Source organism: Rana temporaria, chromosome 9, assembly GCF_905171775.1.
Source record: "Rana temporaria chromosome 9, aRanTem1.1, whole genome shotgun sequence".
Lineage (NCBI taxonomy): Eukaryota > Metazoa > Chordata > Amphibia > Anura > Ranidae > Rana > Rana temporaria.
The window spans coordinates 6,205,379-6,225,378 of record NC_053497.1 but is presented as its reverse complement, the minus strand read 5'-3'; the positions used below and the strand labels follow the sequence as shown (position 1 = coordinate 6,225,378).

The 20,000-nt window shown below is 46.4% G+C and overlaps 2 protein-coding genes across 3 annotated transcripts in view; both read right to left on the bottom strand.

The window, feature by feature from the left end:
• Nucleotides 1-20,000, bottom strand: part of RABGAP1 (RAB GTPase activating protein 1) — a 197,081-nt gene that overhangs the window by 88,618 nt on the left and 88,463 nt on the right. The gene's annotated exons all lie outside the window — the stretch shown is intronic.
• Nucleotides 14,774-18,530, bottom strand: LOC120913052 (alpha-1A adrenergic receptor-like). Its single transcript, XM_040322731.1, has 2 exons — nt 17,697-18,530; nt 14,774-17,178 (listed from the first exon to the last, which is right to left on the bottom strand). Exon 2 carries the CDS (start codon nt 17,002-17,004, stop codon nt 14,878-14,880), a length of 2,127 nt encoding a protein of 708 aa, XP_040178665.1. The 5' UTR covers nt 17,005-17,178; nt 17,697-18,530; the 3' UTR covers nt 14,774-14,877.

Sequence of the window (20,000 nt, the reverse complement as noted above, 5' to 3'; positions counted from 1 at the left end):
AGTCCTCAAGGCACACCAACAGGTCATGTTTTCAGGCTTTCCATTATTTTGCACAGGTGATTTGATCAGTTTCACTGCCTTAGTATTCACCACAGCCGTTTCATCTGAGGGAAATCCTGAAAACATGACCTGTTGGTGTGCCTTGAGGACTGGAGTTGAAAAACACTGCTCTAAGTGTAGCAATACGGTTACATTTAATGAAGGTATAGCATCTAGCAACTTATTGCTACAGGAATGCCTCGTACACGCGTCCGGACTTTCCGAGAAAAAAAGTTATTATTTGGGAAAAGTAAAATGTTGTGAACTCTTCATATAGATAACTCATGTAGGTAAAAAAGAAAAGAGAATATAAAAAGGAAACTATAAACACTCGCTCATCCATGTCTTTATGGACCTTGCTTTGTGCACTGGTGCAAACCATTTGGTGGAGGGGGGATTATGGTGTGTGTGTGTGTGTGTGTGGGGGGGGGGGGTATTATGGTGTGGGGGGGGGTTTTATGGTGGGGGGGGGAGGGGGTATTATGGTGTGGGGGTTGTTTTTCAGGGGTTGGAGTTGGCCCCTCAGGTCCCCCTCCGAAAAAATGATTTGGACCAGTGCACAAAGCAAGGTCCATAAAGACACGGATGAGCGAGTTTGGGGTGCAGGAACTTGACTGGCCCATACAGAGTCCTGACCTCAACCTGAGGCACCCCTTGGTTCCAGTGAAGGGAACTCTTATACCAAGAGACATTTTGGACAATTTCATGCTCCCAACTTTGTGGGAAGAGTTTGGGGACGGCCCCTTCCTGTTCCAACATGACTGCCCACCAGTGCACAAAGCAAGGTCCATAAAGACACGGAGGAGCGAGTTTGGGGTGGAGGAACTTGACTGGCCTGCACAGTCTCCCAAAGTTGTGCTATTGGGTTGATGTAATGAGGCCAGTCAAGTTCCCCCACCCCAATCGCGCTCATCCACGTCTTTTTTTGGACTTTGCTTTGTGCACTGGTGTGCAGTCATGAATGGAGACTGCGAGCCAGGCCTTCTCATCCAACACCAACCTCTATGATCATGCCACTGTTACCCTGGCCAAGTCTACCCAGTAGAAAACCAGCATTGTCAAATGGCCACCACTGTTCACACACCTCTCTGATGATGCCTCTCTCACCCTGGCCAAGTCTAACCAGAAGAACACCACCATTGTCCCATGGCCATTATGTACACACACCTCTCTGATCATGCCACTCTTACCCTGGTCCGGTCCACCCAGTAGAACACCACCATTGTGCCATGACCACCATGGATGAACGAGTTTGGGGGTGGAGGAACGTGACTGGCCTGCGCGGAGTCCTGACCTCAACCTGATAGAACACCTTTGGGATGAAGTAGACCGGAGACAGGCTTTCCTGTCCAACATCAGTGCCTGACCTCACAAATGCTCTTCTGGAAGAACGGTCAAACATTCCCACAGACACCCTCCTAAACCTTGTGGACGGCCTTCCCAGAAGAGTTGAAGCTGTTAAAGCTGCAAAGGGCGGAGCCAACTTAATATTGAACCCTACGGACTAAGACTGGGATGCCATTAAAGTTCATGTGTGTGTAAAGGCAGGCGTCCCAATACTTTTGGTAATATAGTGTATTTTATGTCTGCTGTGATCTTGCTGTAAGCGGCAGATGTAGTAAAGATGTAAAGAACAACCAGAGTCAGAGAATGAAAAGCTCCATTTCTTTTTGTACAGAATCGAGTCTAAACATTACAATTATTTCAGACATGACATCACAAAGGTAACAGCTTTTCAACCAGAAGTTTGGACAGTTTACGGCGTTTATTAGAAGTTTTGTTGGCCGGCTCAGATCGCCGATGACCCCGCCCCCGAGGGTCCTGGACAGCGCTAAGAATCTGGAATTAACTGCTTAAGGACCGAGCCCGTTTTTTAGATTTGGCGTTTACAAGTTAAAAACAAGTTTTTTTTTTGCTAGAAAATTACTTAGAACCCCCCAAACATTATATACATTTTTTTCCCAACGCCCTAGAGAATAAAATGGCGGTCGTTGCAATACTTTCTGTCACATCTTACAAGCGCACTTTTTAGAAGAAAATCACTTTTTTTAATAAAAAAAAAAAATAAGACATCAGTAAAGTTGGCCCAATTTTTTCTTATATTGTGAAAGATAATGTTACGCTGAGTAAATTGATACCCGACATGTCACGCTTCAAAATTGCGCCGCCTGCTCGTGGAACGGCGTGAAAACTTTTACCCTTAAAAATCTCCATAGACGACGTTTTAAAACATTCTACAGGTTGCATGTTTTGAGTTACAGAGGAGGTCTAGAGCTAGAATTATTTCTCTCGCTCCAACGATCGCGGCGATACCTCACTCGTGTGGTTTGTACACCGTTTTCATATGCGGGCGCTACTCACGCATGCGTTCGCTTCTGCGTGCAAGCTCGGCAGGACGGGGCGCTTTAACCGCCGCACGACTAAATACGTCGGCAGAATGGCACGGCTGGGCACATACAGGTGCGTCCCTTTTAAAAAGCCCAACCGTGGGTCGTGAGCGCGCCGCCAGTCCTGTGCTCCATGACCACGCCCGTGGGACACGATCGGTGTCCAGCGATCGGGTCACAGAGCTGAAGAACGGGGAGAGGTGAGTGTAAACAAACCTCTCCCCGTGCTTCCTAGTGAGCCTGTCACTGATCGTCCGTTCCATGTCATAGGGAACAACGATCAGTGACGTCACATGCCCAGACACGCCCCCTACAGTAAGAAACACACATTAGGGCACACTTAACCCCTTTTGTGCCCCCTACAGGTTAACCCCTTCACTGCCAGTGTCATTTTCACAGTAATCAGTAAATTTTTATAGCACTGATCGCTGTATAAAATTACAATGGTCCCAAAATAACGTCTAAAGTGTCCAATGTGTCCGCCATAGTGTCCAGTCACGATAAAAATCGCAAATCGCCGCCATTACTAGTAAAAATTATTAATAAAAATGCCATAAAACTATCCCCTATTTAGTAGACGCTATAACTTTCGCGCAAACCAATCAAACGCTTATTGCGATTTTTTTTCACCAAAAATATGTAGAAGAATACGTATCGGCCTAAACTGAGGAAAAAAATATGTTTTTTTTATATATATTTTTGGGGGATATTTATTATTGCAAAAAGTAAAAAAATATTGCATTATTTCAAAATTGTCGCTCTATTTTTGTTTATAGCGCAAAAAATAAAAACCGCAGAGGTGATCAAATACCACCAAAAGAAAGCTCTATTTGTGGGGGGAAAAAGGACGCCAATTTTGTTTGGGAGCCACGTCGCACGACCGCGCAATTGTCAGTTAAAGCAACGCAGTGCCGAATCGCAAAAAGGGGCCAGGTCCTTTACCTGCATAATGGTCCGGGGCTTAAGTGGTTAAAAAACAAATCTTATTTATTTTATTGATTTAAAAAAAAAAAATGATCACTTTTATTCCTATTACAAGGAATGTAAACATCCCTTGTAATAGAAAAAGGCATGACAGGTCCTCTTTAATATGAGATCTGTGGGTCAAAAAGACGTCACGTCTCATATTTGGACTTCAATGCAATAAAAAAATAAAAAAAAAATTGTCATTTGAAAAAATGACAAAAAAAAAGGCCCTTTAAGAGGTGTGAGCGGAAGTGACGTTTTGACGTCGCTTCCGCCCTGCTGTGGTATGGAGACGGGTGTGGGGGCCATCTTCCCCTCACTCGTATCCACACACAGGAAGAAGGACCCAATCGACTTTGCTGCTACCGACGGAACCAGTAAGGGGCGGAGGGCCCGGGAGAGCGGTGGGAGCCCATAACGGAGTTCTCGCAGCGAATCCGCCCGCAGAGACCACCATTATCGTAAACAGGACCACCCGCTGAAAAAAGATGGATACCTCGGTTGTGTCAGCAGCTGCTGCCGTTACCGAGATATCCATCTTTAAAGTGCCGACGTATATATACAGTGGGCGGTCGTCAAGTGGTTAAGCAAGAGTCACCAGCTGCCTTGGCCAACTCTTGGGCTTGGATCCATAAGGCTTAGCGGATGTAGTCCACGTGTGGTCCCATTTATTGGCCAACGAGTACAGAATGCCTATAGGTCACCATTGACGGAGATTTCTATGGGTAAAGCCGGTATCTACCGTACATTCACAGACATTTTGTTGAGAACCTCAGCCTGGACTTTGACCAGGCCACGCCCCAAATGCATTTCACTCCGCCCCCTGGAGCCAAGTCAGCTCCTTCAGCCATTCACAGAAGCCTTTGTAATATGTGAAAACATTTGCAAAATACAAAAGGCTTCTGTCAATGGGCAGCAGACGAGAGGGCCGGGTATAGCTGCTCTTTGCATTTCTCTCCTGTCATATCCCCAGAGTGTCTCTCTGGCAGAGCAATAAACCTGTCAGATATAAACATTCACAGAAGCCTTTGTAATATGTGAACACGATTACAAAATACAAAGGCTTCTGTCAATGGGCAGCAGACGAGAGGGGCAGGCATAGCTGCTCTGTGCCTTTCTCTCCTCTCATATCTCAGGAGGAGTGTCTCTCTGTCAGAGCAATAAATCTGCCAGATATAAATAATAGGGACAAGTACAGGGGATGTCTTGCTGCTCCTTGGACTTAACTCGTAGTGTGCCTTCACTGCAATATGCAGCAGTTACACATCGATTCACCCTCAGACCATAGACCGCCAACTCCTTCCCACTGGCTGTGTGCCTATATGTGGCCTCTCGGTGGGTGGGGCTTAATGTCAAGAGGCCACGTATACGAGTACCTAAAGGCGCCGTTACCGGTGGCTAATGGAAAGCTCCTAATCTCTACCTGCAATCGGGAGCATTCCGATCATATGACCGCCGAGATAGCCAATCACGGCCGGTCACATGAACAGAAACCCCGCCCAGCCTCCCGTCATCCAAGAGCCAAGAGGCGCAGGCACTCAGGGGTTAATTCCCTAAATTGCTGTGTAAAAGTTAGACTAGTGCTGTGCATCAGTGCCGTCTATCAGTGCCCATCAGTGCTGTCTATCAGAGCCGCCTATCAGTGCCCATCAGTTCTGCCCATCAGTGCCGCCTATCAGTGCCGCCTATCAGTGCCGCCTATCAGTGCCGCCTATCAGTGCCGCCTATCAGTGCCACCTATCAGTGCCACCTATCAGTGCCACCTATCAGTGCCACCTATCAGTGCAAACTCAGTGTCACCAATCGGTGCCCATTAGTACCACCCACCAGTGTCCATCAGTGCCACCTATCGTAGTCCATCTGTGCCGCCTCATCAGTTCCACCTATCAGTGAACAAACACCACCAAAATAAATCTCTATTTGTGTGGGGAAAAAAATGATAAAAATGTCATCTGGGTAGAGTGTCGCAATGACTGCGCAATTCTCATACAAAGTGCGACAGTAGGAATGTTTCTTGGCGTTGGGCGCTCCTTCCTTCCCACCCAGGAATAATGATCCTCTTTATATATTCAAAACTCGCTGCTCACTAAACATGGAATAAAGGGAGCGCAGACTTCACTTTATATGTCGGTGTGACGGGCAGACACAGACGCCGACTTCATGTCTTCTTCAGGGGCTAGAAAAGCGACATTCACCTTTCTGGAAGTCTTTGCTCGCCGTACTGCGGCCATCAGGGTAGAAAATATCCCAGCAAAATGCCCCATCCTCGGTGTCCCTGAGAGGGAATGTCCCATTGCCATTGGAAGGAACTATGCCCCGTCAGTGGGAGGAATAGTGTCCCATCATTGGTATCAGTGGGAGGAATAGTGTCCCATCATTGGTGTCAGTGGGAGGAATAGTGTCCCATCATTGGTATCAGTGGGGGGGGAATAGTGTCCCATCATTGGTATCAGTAGGAAGAATAGTGTCCCATCATTGGTATCAGTAGGGGGGAATAGTGTCCCATCATTGGTGTCAGTGGGAGGAATAGTGTCCCATCATTAATATCAGTGTGAGGAATAGTGTCCCATCATTGGTGTCAGTGGGAGGAATAGTGTCCCATCATTGGTGTCAGTGGGAGGAATAGTGTCCCATCATTGGTGTCAGTGGGAGGAATAGTGTCCCATCATTGGTATCAGTGGGGGGAATAGTGTCCCATCATTGGTATCAGTGGGAAGAATAGTGTCCCATCATTGGTATCAGTGGGAAGAATAGTGTCCCATCATTGGTATCAGTGGGAGGAATAGGGCCACATCATTGGTGTCAGTGGGAGGAATAGTGTCCCATCATTGGTATCAGTGGGAGGAATAGTGTCCCATCATTGGTGTCAGTGGGAGAAATAGTGTCCCATCATTGGTATCAGTGGGAGGAATAGTGACCCATCATTGGTATCAGTCGGAGGAATAGTGTCCCATCATTGGTATCAGTGTGAGGAATAGTGTCCCATCATTGGTATAAGTGGGAGGAATAGTGTCCCATCATTGGTGTCAGTGGGAGGAATAGTGTCCCATCATTGGTGTCAGTGGGAGGAATAGTGTCCCATCATTGGTATCAGTGGGAGGAATAGTGTCCCATCATTGGTATCAGTGGGGGGGAATAGTGTCCCATCATTGGTATCAGTAGGAAGAATAGTGTCCCATCATTGGTATCAGTAGGGGGAATAGTGTCCCATCATTGGTGTCAGTGGGAGGAATAGTGTCCCATCATTAATATCAGTGGGAGGAATAGTGTCCCATCATTGGTGTCAGTGGGAGGAATAGTGTCCCATCATTGGTGTCAGTGGGAGGAATAGTGTCCCATCATTGGTATCAGTGGGAGGAATAGTGTCCCATCATTGGTATCAGTGGGAGGAATAGTGTCCCATCATTGGTGTCAGTGGGAGGAATAGTGTCCCATCATTGGTGTCAGTGGGGGGAATAGTGTCCCATCAATGGTATCAGTGGGAGGAATAGGGCCCCATCATTGGTATCAGTGGGAGGAATAGGGCCCCATCATTGGTGTCAGTGGGAGGAATAGTGTCCCATCATTGGTATCAGTGGGAGGAATAGTGTCCCATCATTGGTGTCAGTGGGAGGAATAGTGTCCCATCATTGGTATCAGTGGGAGGAATAGTGCCCCATCATTGGTATCAGTGGGAGGAATAGTGTCCCATCATTGGTGTCAGTGGGAGGAATAGTGTCCCATCATTGGTATCAGTGGGAGGAATAGTGACCCATCATTGGTATCAGTGGGAGGAATAGTGTCCCATCATTTGTATCAGTGGGAGGAATAGTGTCCCATCATTGGTGTCAGTGGATAAGTTGCTCCTCCTCTTCCGAGGCCCAGATATAAGCAAATGGTCACATCTGGCCGCACTTTGGAGACCACTACTCCAGTCCTTTCCTACCCCCGGCCCCTTCATACGCTGGATTTCAGTTCTTCCAATCACAAAGGCTCATCATCACATGTGGGCGTTACCTCAGCTTCCTGCCCCTCCCACCAGACATAACCGGCCTGCATTGTATAGAGGAGCACAGAGACCCGGTGATGGCGTCACTAAAACTTCATGCTCTGCATGGAAACCAATCAACTTCCAGGTTTTATTGTCAAAGCTGAAGGCCCCTTTCACACTGCAAAGTCGCATGACAAGTCGCTCCCCCGTGATTTCCAATGACGACCCTTCACCTCGGAACGTCTTCAGTCCCTGCACTGCTTTGGTGCGACTTCAGGTTCATAGACCTCAAGTCTCCCTGAAATCGCATCATAATCTCGTCACAATCGTGCGGCGTTGAAGTCGCAGCGGTGTGAAAGGGGCCTTATTGAACAAGCTGAAGTCAGAAGCCGATTGGCTCCCACGGACAGCTGCTCCAGTCTTAGAAAATCTCCCCCGCTGAGTCTAAAATAAGAAATGTACCGAAAACAGGAATATTGTATTCAAAAAGTGACTAAATGTCGCATGCGCTAGCATTTTCATTGGGGGGGGGGGAGAGATAAGCAGATTAAGGCTCCATTCACACTCATGCGACTTTGGATGGGTAAGACTTGGATGCGACTTGTTGTGTCCCTCCCCCCCCCCCCCCCACTGTTGTATGTAAAACATTCAGGTGCGACTTTCAAGCAACTTTTGAGGGTTAAAATGGAAGTCCATGACCCTCAAGTCGCATGAACGTTGGACCAAAGTAGCGCATGAACAACATTAAGTCGCACACATATATGAATGGTCATCATTGGATAACATGGGGAAGGACTTGTCATGCGACTTTGATGTACAAAGTCGCATGGGAAGTCGCTCAAGTTGGGTGTCAGCTTCAGCTTTAGGCCCGGTGAACACCATACAGGTGCGTAAGGCTCCATTCACACTTGTACTAGTCCAACGGTGCGCCGACTTTGAATGGGTGCGACTTGGATGCGACTTGTGTCCCCCCACTGTTGTATGTAAAACCTTCAGGTGCGACTTTCAAGCAACTTTTGAGGGTTAAAATGGAAGTCCATGACCCTCAAGTCGCATGAACGTTGGACCAAAGTAGCGCATGAACAACATTAAAGTGGAGTTCCACCCATAAATATAACATTACATCAGTAGTTTTAAAAAAATGTCATTAGTCCTTTACGAAATTTTTTTATTTTTTTTAGATGCCTTCAAAGTGTTGTTGCTAGGCAGAATAGTCAATCTTCCCACTTCCTGCACCTAGGTGCTTAATGTTTCCTAACCTACACCGCACAGACTCCTGGGAATGTAGTGGGTGTAACTTTCCAGGAGTCTGTGCACTCCCCAGTCTCAAAGAATCATGTGACTTGGACAGTACAGGTGCTGAAACCTGATCTGGAACCTATTACACTGCTTGTGCAGCACTGAGCATGTGCGAGATCTGCAAGGCTGAAATCCAGGAAGTCATACAGTCTGGCTTCATGATGCCCACACTTAAGATGGCCCCAGTCAATTTCTATTTTATAAAGTGTCTAAATGCTGTAACAACCTAACAAAACGGACCTTAGTTTACAGACTAACTTTACTAGAATACATTAAGCTTGTGTATTACAGGGGTATTTATATTTAAAAAGTGAAATTGTGACTCCCCCTCCCCCACACACACTGGTTTTATGTAAAACATTGAGGTGCGACTTTTAAGCAACCTTTGAGGGTTAAAATGGAAGTCTCTCACACCATAAAGTTGCATGAAAGTCGGACCAAAGTAGCGCATGAGCGACTTGAAGTCGCACACATATATGAATGGTTATCATTGGAAAACACGGGAGGGGGGAGACAACGCGATGTTCAAAGTTGCACGACAAGTCGCACAAATGTGACCGGAGCCCCAGGCAGCCTATTCATTCCAATGTAAAATAATAATTAAAAAAAATCAGTATTGGCTGGACCTACACTTTAACCACTTCAGCTCCGGAAGATTTACCCCCCTTTATGCCAAGGCCATTTTTTTTTTTTGCAAAACTTTAACTGACAATCGCGGAGTCGTGTGACGCTGTACCCAGATAAAATTTACGTCCTTTTTTTCCCCCCACACACAGAGCGATTTTTTGGTGATATTTGATCACCTCTGCGGTTTTTATCGTTTGCTCTATAAACAAAAAAACATGTAAAAAAAAGAAAACAATATTTTTTACTTTCAATAAAAAAAATTTAAAAAATCTAAGGGCCAGATTCTCAAAGGCGTTACGACGGCGCAACACCATTTGCGCCGTCCTAAGTCCTAATCTGGCCCCGGGTATCTATGCGACCGATTCTTAGAATCAGTTACGCATAGATACCCATTAGATCCGACAGGCGTAAGGCTCTTACGCTGTCGGATCTTAAATGCGATTTTTTTTCCCGCCGCTAGGTGTCGCCGTTTTCCCCGTCGCTTATGTAAATTAGCAAAATTACGACATTTCCCGAACGTACGCGCGCTCGACGCAGAGAATTGACGTGTCCGTAGCCTTTGCGACGCGTAAAGTTGCCCCATGGTCTATGAGGCGCAGCAAATGTTAAGTATGGCCGTCGTTCCCGCGTCTAAATCTAAAAAATCTACGTCGTTTGCGTAAGACGTCCGTGAATGGCGCTGGACGCCATTTACGTTAACGTCTAAGCAAATGAAGTCAGTGCGACGTCATTCAGCGCAATGCGCGTCGGGTAATTTACCCGACGGAGCATGCGCAGTACGCTCGGTGCGGGAACGCGCCTAATTTAAATGGTAAGTGTTCTGAGAATCAGGCACTAACGCTGTTAACCTGACGCGGTGTAACGTAAATCGCATGCGTTACGCTGCCCAGGAGCAACGTAATTATATGAGAATCTGGGCCTAAATTTCTTTATCAATTTAGGCCAATATGTATTCCAAGACATCCCCCAGCTGACAGGACAGAGCTCTGCGTTGTTTACATAACAGAGCTCTGTTCTGTGTCTCTCCTCGAAAGAAGCTGATCAGCTTCTGCTGTGGCTAAAAATATGCACTGTCACTGTACTAATGACAGGAACATCAGGGGCAACCAAAGGGTTAACTGTGCACCTAGCTAGTGTTTGTGAACTGTAGGAGGTGCTTTTACTAGGGGTAAGGAATGAAGCCATGTCCCTGCTTTGCAAAAACACAGGATCCACCCCTCCCTTACTGACAGAACGGCGTTCTGCCTTGTTTACATAGGCAGATCGCTGTCCAGCCTCTATGCTGAATGACTGGCAGGTGTTGGCGGACATCGAGTCTGTGATTGATGCAGATCAGCTCCCGTTGTGTACAATCAAGGTGTGAGCGGGTCGCGGGCGGTGTGCACGTGCGCGCCCCCGGAAATGTCAGATCAGGTACTAGCAATAACACAGGATCCATGCCTCTCTTACTGACAGAACGGCGATCTGCCTTGTTTACATAGGCAGATCGCTGTTCAGCCTCTATGTTAAATGATCAGCGAGTGCCAGCGGACATCAAGTCTGTGGTACCTGCAGATCAGCTCCCACTGTGTACAATCAAGGTGTGATCGGGTCGCGGGTGGCGCGCGCGTGCGCGCCCCAGGAAATGTCAGATCAGGTACTAGCAAGAACACAGGATCCATGCCTCTCTTACTGACAGAATGGCGATCTGCCTTGTTTACATAGGCAGATCGCTGTTCAGACTCTATGTTAAATGATCAGCGAGTGCCAGCGGGCATCAAGCCTGTGGCACCCGCAGATCAGCTCCCACTGTGTACAATTCAAGGTGTGAGTGGGTCGCCGGCGATGCGCATGTGCGCGCCCACGAACCCGTAAATGTCGGATCACGTGCTACGTATGTCATCTATGTCATGTAATACTGCTGCGTATACGTTATACGGGTGGCAAGTGGTTAAACCAGCCAGGATCTACAAAAGTGGACCAAAACATTTTGGAAGAGCTGCACGATTCCGGCCAAAATGAGAATCACAATTTTTTTGATTAGAATAAAGATCACGATTCTCACGGTGTAAAATCTTTCACATTATACAAAAAAAAATCGGGCCAACTTTACTGGTTAGTTTTTTAATTCATCAAAGTGTATTTTTTCCCCAAAAAATTGCATATGAAAGACCGCTGCGCAAATACAGTGCGACATAAAATATTGCAACCATTTTATTCTCTAGGGTCTCTACTAATAAAAATATATACAGTGGAACCTCGGATTGCCAGCAACGCAATACGAGCGCTGCGTATTTCTAAAAATCCATACTCGGTTTGCGAGTGTTGTCTCGCGAAACCAGCAGGATTTAGGCCAAAGCGGCGTGCAGCACTGAGGTGGGGTGGGGGGTGCCGGAGCCGAACAGCGCTGATCGTCACCGTTCAAAAATGCACGGAAAGCCCCGTGGACAGTTCGGCTGACCTCTGCAAACCTTGGAAAGGCTCGTGAACTGAGTTTTGCCGAGGTCAGCCGAACAGTCCTTGGGCCTTTCCGTCCGTTTCCGAGGCTCTCCGGCGCCTCCCCCGGCCTCTGGCCGCATGCGGTATTGCACGCCATTGAAGTCAATGCGGAACAAATTATTTTCATTTCCATTGACTTCTACGGGGAAACTCGCTTTGATATGCGAGTACTTTGGATTACGAGCGTTCTCCTGGAACGGATTATCCTTGTAATCCGAATCTCCCCTTAATAATGTTTGGGGGTTCTAAGTAATTTTCTAGCAAAAAATAAATAAAAGATTTTAACTTGAAAACAACAACTTTTCAGAAAAAGGTTTAGAGCCGGTTCACACAGGGGCGACTCGTCAGGCGACTTAGCCGCCTGACAAGTCGCACTCCGCTCTGTACGATGGAACCGACTTAGAGAAAGGTTCCTGTACTACTTTGGGACGACTTCAGGGCGCCTTGCATGGCCTTCAAAACAGAAGTCATTTTGCAAGTCGCCTCTGAAGTCGTGGGCAGATCGCCTTGCTGAGTCGCTCGGGAAGTCGTGCTGCCCCAGTGTGAACCGGGGGGCTCTGAGCGTTTAAGTCAGGGGTGCCAACCAGCGGCCCGGGGGCCACACGTGGCCCGCGGAGCCCTCTGATGTGGCCCACGGCCTCCTGCTTTGGGATAGCAGGTTCGCAAGCCCAGATCGCAGGTTGCCGACCCCGTATGAAAGCAGCCTTAGGCCCACAATCGGTTCAACCCACACAGACCCTCCATTCATCTCTATGTAGAGGCAGATGTAAACGACTTGTGTCCATTTGCACCCACCTACCTCCAATCCAATACAAAAAAAAAAAAACAGAAGGGGATCTGTCCCCTTCCATCTGGTTGGATTGGATGGGAGGGCCAACAGAGTAGAGTGGGCTGTGTCTGTGTCCGTTCTGCATATACAGAGCAGACACGGATTCTGTCTTCCGTCCGCTCCACTTATTGTGGCCCGCGACCAGTTACCAAGTCGCTCATGTGGCCCTCGCTCTTCAAAAGGTTGGGCACCCCTGGTTTAAAGTGAAGGTTCGCCCTAAAAACAAGTATATACCATTCAATCCAGCATACTGCCGACATGTACAGTATGCTGTTTTTTTTTTATTTGTTTGTTTTTCCGGTTTACATACCGTAGTATAGGTATTTCCCCCCCGGCTTCCGGGTAGTGAATCCCGCGGGAGTGGGCGTTCCTATTCAGAGACTAAGTGATTGACGTATGACAAAAGCTTCACCCCCTGCGCAAAAGGCATGTCACCAGTTTCCGAAAAAAGCCCAACGTCGGTGCGCAGGATAGTGCCGTACAGAGCCGACTCGCAGTTCGGATTCTTTCGGAAACTGGTGACGCGCATTATGCGCCGGGGGTGAAGCTTTTGTCATACGTCAATCACTTAGTCTCTGAATAGGAACGCCCACACTCGCGGGATTCACTACCCGGAAGCCGGGGGGGAAAATACCTATACTATGGTATGTAAACCGAAAAAAACAAACAAAAAAAAAAAGCATACTGTACATGTCGGCAGTATGCTGGATTGAATGGTATATACTTGTTTTTAGGGTGAACCTCCACTTTAAGTGGTTAAACCAGGCCTCGACAAAATCCGGGCGCAATTCAACAAGAAATTGTGACCTGGCGTCGGGGGAAGCTTAGGGCTGCAGAAGGCCGCAAAGCCACGGCCTCAATTACCGGCCGCGCCCGCCAGTAATTGAGGCCGCAGCTTTGCAGCCTTCACAGAAGGAAGCTGAGGCCTCCATAAGCGACGTTAAAAACATTTTACAGGTTGAATGTTTTGAGTTACAGAGGAGGTCTAGGGCTAGAATTATTGCTCTCGCTCTACCAAATCGCGACGATACCTCACATGTGTGGTTTGAATACCGTTTACATATGCGGACGCTACTCACGTATGTGTTCGCTTCTGCGCGCTTTCTCGGCGGGACGGGGTGGTGCATTTTTTTGGCTCATAACTTTTTTAGCTGGCTCCTAGATTCCAAGCAAATTTGTCAAACGTTCCTAATTTACATACAGAAGTCTATCCCTTTGATGTAAAAGACAAATTGATACAATGTTTAGATTTAACATTCCACTGATAAAGAATGTTCTAAATCTTGGCAGACTGCCCAAACTTTGACTTTTGACGGCTGAGAGCCGAGAGAATATTCTCTGCATACCAAAGATCGGGAAACCCTTTGTCAAGATCGCAACGGGAAAAAAAAAATGGCCATAACGATTCTCGACAATTGTGCAGCTCTAATAGCTATACAGCAGTTTGGGGAAAAAGTCAATGGGCATCAAATGGTTTACAGAAGAAGTTCGATAAGCCTGCCCTACCCAATAAAACATTTGGTAGGACTATGCCCCTAACACACAACCCGGTATAAAGACATTACGTAAAATAGATTTACATTATGCTAAAAAGATTCCAGTGGTCAGCATTTTTTTTAAATATCATTAATATATATATTATATATTATTTTCACTTAGAAAAATATTGCATTAAATTTGGTTAAAACCAAATTGAACGAAAACTGTGTAACAAAATAAAGACGCCCATATATTACAAACAAAACAAGCGGCTTCTATTGCAATCAACTCCTAAAAGGAAGGGTTGCCGGGCTTCTGCCGTCTATGGAGGAGGAGCACACACACACACAAAAGGCTGTGTCAGATGTCGGGTCACAAGGAGTATAATCCATCACACTAACAAATCGATCCATCTCGAGTGAAAAACCCAAAAGAAAAAAAGACGACTCCTGAAGCGAGACGCTGGAGAGACCACATGAGAAGTTACCATTTTCATAAATACATCTCACTTGAAAATTTTGGAGCTTAAATGAGTTACAGAAAGTTGGCAGAATAAGAAAAATGGCTGAATCGACAAAAAGGTCTAGCACAATAAAGAGAACCCACCACAAGCTCCAAAAATGTACCTAGAAAAAAATAAAAATAAACAAGAGAGCTAAATAAGAGGTCCACCATGGGACTAAAGCACTAGATGTAACCTTGGATTAGAAAGGTTCTTTTATTGCTCCCCTTGGATGAGTACACAGTGGTGTAAATTTTATTCGGTCTATGGAACACCCAATTGAACACATGGCCTGTGATACTTATGGGTTGCAGGTATCCGTTGGTCTTTTTTTGGAAGGACCTGGTACTTCACGTGTTTCCCCTTGTTTGGTATCCGTTGGTCTTTTACTGGAAGTACTAGGTCCTTCCAATGTTTCCAATAGTCTGGTGTCCATCAAGCTTTTACTAGAAACTACACGCGTTTCCCCTTGTCTGGCGTCCATCAGCCTTTTACTGGAAGTACTAGGTACTACTACACGCGTTTCCCATTGTCTGGTATCCGTTGGTCTTTTACTGGAATTACTAGATCCTTCACATGTTTCCCCTTGTCTGGTGTCCATCAGCCTTTTACTGGAAGTACTAGGTACTACTACACGCGTTTCCCATTGTCTGGTATCCGTTGGGTTTTTATTGGAAGCACTAGGGCCTTCAAACATTTCCCCTTGTCTGGTATCCATTGGCCTTTTATTGGAAGCACCAGGCCCTTCACACGTTTCCCCTTTTTTGGTATCCATCAGCCTTTTAGTGGAAGTACCTGGTACTTCACGTGTTTCGCACGGTCTGGTATCCATCAGCCTTTTAGTGGAAGTACCTGGTACTTCACGTGTTTCGCACTGTCTGGTATCCATTGGTCTTTTATTGGAAATACCAGGTCTTTTAATTATTTCCCCTTGTTTGGTATCCATTGGTCTTTTACTGGAAGCACCAGGTCCTTCAAGCATTTCCCCTTGTCTGGTATCCATTGGTCTCTTACTGGAAGCACCAGGTCCTTCAAGCATTTCCCCCTGCCTGGTATCCATTGGTCTCTTACTGGAAGCACCAGGTCCTTCACACATTTCCCCTTTTCTGGTATCCATCGGCCTTTTACTGGAAGTAATAGGTACATCATGAGTTTGCCATTGTCTGGTATCCGTTGGCCTTTTACTGGAAGCACCTGTTGCTTCGTGCGTTTCCCCTCGTCTGGAACAAGAGGCACAAACAACTCCAGATAGACGCTTCAGGCCTTTCTGGAAAACACTGTTGGACATGCTGTAGATCACACAATTACAAAAACTGTTACTGATGGCCAACCAGGTGGTGAGAAAGGAAGCAGTTTGGTTGGAGTAGACTTTGGAACTTTCTAGGAGGAAATAGATGATGTAGGGTAACCACAGTATATAGAAAACACTGGTGATGCGAAAAAGGACGGTCGCATACCGTTTCTCAGGGCTAGGTTGGCCTTGGGCCGAGTCCGTCTCTGTGGTGCTGAATCGTACGCGCCTTTCGTTGATCTCCTTGGTGTGTTGCTGGCAAATGCGGAAAATGTTGAAGTATGTGAAACAAACAGTAGTAGCTGCCGGGGCGTAAAGCATAATCACGATGAATAAAGTGAAGTACGGGTCGGTGGGCCAGAACACGGCACACCACTGGAAGACATCTCCGTGATACCCAGGTTTTCCCCAGCCTAGAAAGGCAGGCAAGAATATGGCACAAGAGTACACCCAGAGCAACAAAATGCAAAAGCGAAGGCGGCACGCCGTCACTAAAGTGTTGTAGGTCAGTGGTTTGGTTATAGCTATGTATCGGTCGATGCTGATACAGGCCAAAGACATCATGGAGACACTTTTGAGCACGGACACTACATAACCAAACATTTTGCACACTATTTGCTCCGGTAGAAGGGCACTGTGGTGCAGCAAAGAGAAAGAAGGTACCAAGCAGCTGACTCCGACTAGAAGGTCAGCATAGGCCATCGTCTGGATGAAATAACTGGTGGTGTGGTGGTTGAGCAGAGGGGCACAATGGAAAACAAAGATAACAATCAAATTGCCCGAGATGATTAGCACAGTCAGGAAGATGATGATTCCTACTTCGAGAAGGCAAACTGGAATGGATTCATGAGCTCCTACTCCCAATAAACAGAATAAAGCGCTGTAATTTCCCTCTGAGGAAGAGTTCATCTTTAGATGGCCAAGGATATCAGAACCATGCCTGCGTCTCCGTCGCGATTCTGCAGAGGATCCCGTGGCCGGTCTTGACAGAACTCCGGTCGGGCTGGACCTGTTCCCTTTAACTTTTCTACAGAGCAGTGCCGAACCAATCTCCTGCCATGTTCGAAAGATCGAGGGCGAAGCTCTGTAAGGGAACGTAGGACAAAAAGGTGCAGTCATCAGGAAAGCCTGGGTCATGTGGGTCCTCCCGTCCTCTAGCCGAGGCAATCCCACTCCATCATTACACTTCCACACTAGAGATCAGAGCAGCTGAGAGGAAAGAATGTGACAACGTTTGTACAGTATCCAGTCGGTAATTGCATCCTTGCATTCTCACAGTTGCTGCCTCGCAAGGGTCCTTATTTATCGTTCCTGCAAAGTCAGATGAAGCCAGTCAACTTTCACTTTAAGATTAAAGCTCGCTACCAAAAATTAGCTTAAAAATACCCCTACTCCATTTAAAAAGCCTACGGTTCTGAATAATAGATAGAGCCGCAGTCTGGAATAAATCAGCTCTACAAGCACAGCTACATATTCTTTCCTTGCATATAAATGTAGTTAATTGTAAAGATGCCATCTGCATTCTTTCAGAGTCATCCAGCATCTCTGCATTATATATCTGCAGCGTGCTTCTAGGACACAGAATAAAGGACACCTGAGCCTACATTCTAGCAGCCCTTTAAACTCAAAAGCAAAGCATCCCCTCTAAAAAAATAAAAAAATAAAAAAAATCTGTCTTCTCTACGTTTTTTTAGATTTGAAGTGATTGCAATTAACACAATCAAAACCAGCGTTTAAATTTTTAATAAGCAAATTTCTAAGGCTACTAATGGTAAAGAAAATAAAAAGAAATAAAAAAAAATGTAAAATTGCCTTGAGAGATGATTTACCTGACTTGAGTCACAAGGTCTGGAGGAGTCCTGCAGGAGGAGGACTGCAGCTCACTTTGCTGCAGAATGGAGAAAATGCCTTTGTGAGAGAGTGTGGTCCTCTGCAAACCCTCCTCTCCTCCTCCCTTCTCATGCACTGCCAAGATCAGCCAGGATCCCAGACTGCGCTACAGTACCCAGACACCGAGATCGGAAAAGGCTCGGGCTAAGCACTCAGTGCTGCTTCTCAGATAACTTCAGCAATGCGACCACAGATGCTAAAAGAATAAAAAAATGTCTTCCGACGTATAACCATCCATCTGACAAGACCAGCTTAGCTCAAAAAAATATCGTCAGCTCTTAAAAAGGTCGTTCTTCGAAAACAAAAATAATGGCTGCCGGAGCCAAAATAAACATGATAGATGTGTGAATCGCTATCTGAGGAGGCTTTTAACTTTGTCTTCGGACATCAAACAGAAAAAAAAAAAAGACAAATTCTTCACATAAAAAGAAATGGCTTTTGGAAGAAGCCAAAAATGATAAACTCCAGCTCTTGTGGCTGTCCCGGGTTCAGTTTATTTTGTAGAACTAATTTTTTTTCCAAGAAAAAAAAAAAATAGCATCAAAGTTACTGTTATGTGAACACAAAAATAATGGATTACCATGCAGGACAACTACGAATGACTCGCTCCTAAATTCCGGAACCAACAGTAGAGGTCAAAAAAGTAAAAAAAAAAAAAAAGAGAAGATTACATAGAAATCCTTAATGCCTTCTCAGAAAATCTTTGGGGTAGATTCACATAGACTTACGACGGGCGTATCAGTAGATACGGCGTCGTAAGTCCGAATCCCCGCCGTCGCAACTAAGCGTATGCTCAAACTGAGATACGCTTAAATGTTGCCAAGATACGACCGGCGTAAGTCTCCTACGCCGTCGTATCTTAACTGCATATTTACGCTGGCCGCTAGGGGCGTGTACGCCGATTTACGCCTAGAATATGTAAATCAGCTAGATACGCCGATTCATGAACGTACGCCCGGCCGTCGCAGTAAAGACACGCCGTTTACGTAAGGGGTTTTCAGGTGTAAAGTTATTCCACCAAATACATGGTGCAGCCAATGTTAAGTATGGCCGTCGTTCCCACGTCGAAATTTAAAATTTTTACGTTGTTTGCGTAACTCGTTCGTGAATGGGGCTGGCCGTAATTTACGTTCACGTCGAAAGCATGACGATTTGCCTACGTCATTTGGAGCATGCGCACTGGGATAGGTCCACGGACGGCACAATGCGCCGTTCATTAAAAACGTCAAATACGTGGGGTCACTAGTATTTTACATAGAACACGCCCCCAACCAGCCTATTTTGAATTAGGCGGGCTTACGCCGGCCCAGTTACACTGCGCCGCCGTAAGTTTCAGCGCAAGTTCTATGTGAATACAGGACTTGCTGCTCAAACTTACGGCGGCGTAGTGTATCTGAGATACGCTACGCCCGCCTTATTATACCTGAATCTAGCCCTTTATATTTAGTAGTCCTACAAGTTAGAGGAGCATGGCATGGCGCTTAATGTTAATGGATGCATTCTCTGCACTGTTTTGCCAAACCCAACTCTATGCTGCCTAACTGAATTTTTATTTTACTAGTTAACCTGCCCAGGTTGCTGCACTATCATTAGCAAACCCTTCTGGCGCGTAATATGAACGAACGTATGCATCTCTACACTACTCTGTGAAACGCAACTCTATCTTGGCATCTAATCAGATCTTTGTTTTACTGGTTAACCTGCCCAGGTTGCTGCACTATTACCAGCAAACCCTTCCGGAATTACTCCCCTCCCAGGGAGGCATGGCTTGGCCAGTAATATGAACAGACGCATCTCTACGCTGCTCCATCAAACCCAACTCTATCCTGCCTAATAGGATCTTCACGTTACTTCCAGCATTGCTACCTTCCCGAGGAGCATGGCCTGGTGCGCAACATCAACAGATGCATCTCTACACTACTCTGCCAAACCCAACTCTATCCTGCCCAATAGGATCTTCACGTTACTTACGGCATTGCTACCTTCCCGAGGAGCATGGCCTGGTGCGCAACATCAACAGATGCATCTCTACGCTACTCTGCCAAACCCAACTCTATTTTGGGATTTGTACAGATCTTCGTTTTACTGGTTAACCTGCCCAGGTTCTTGCACTATTACCAGCAAACCCTTCCGGCATTACTCCCCTCCCAGGGAGGCATGGCTTGGCTAGTAATATGAACAGACGCATCTCTACGCTGCTTCACCAAACCCAACTCTATCCTGCCTAATAGGATCTTCATGTT

Bases quoted from the DNA above. Each gene is read 5' to 3' on its own strand.
- LOC120913052 (XM_040322731.1), bottom strand. From the start codon at position 17,004: ATGACCCAGGCTTTCCTGATGACTGCACCTTTTTGTCCTACGTTCCCT.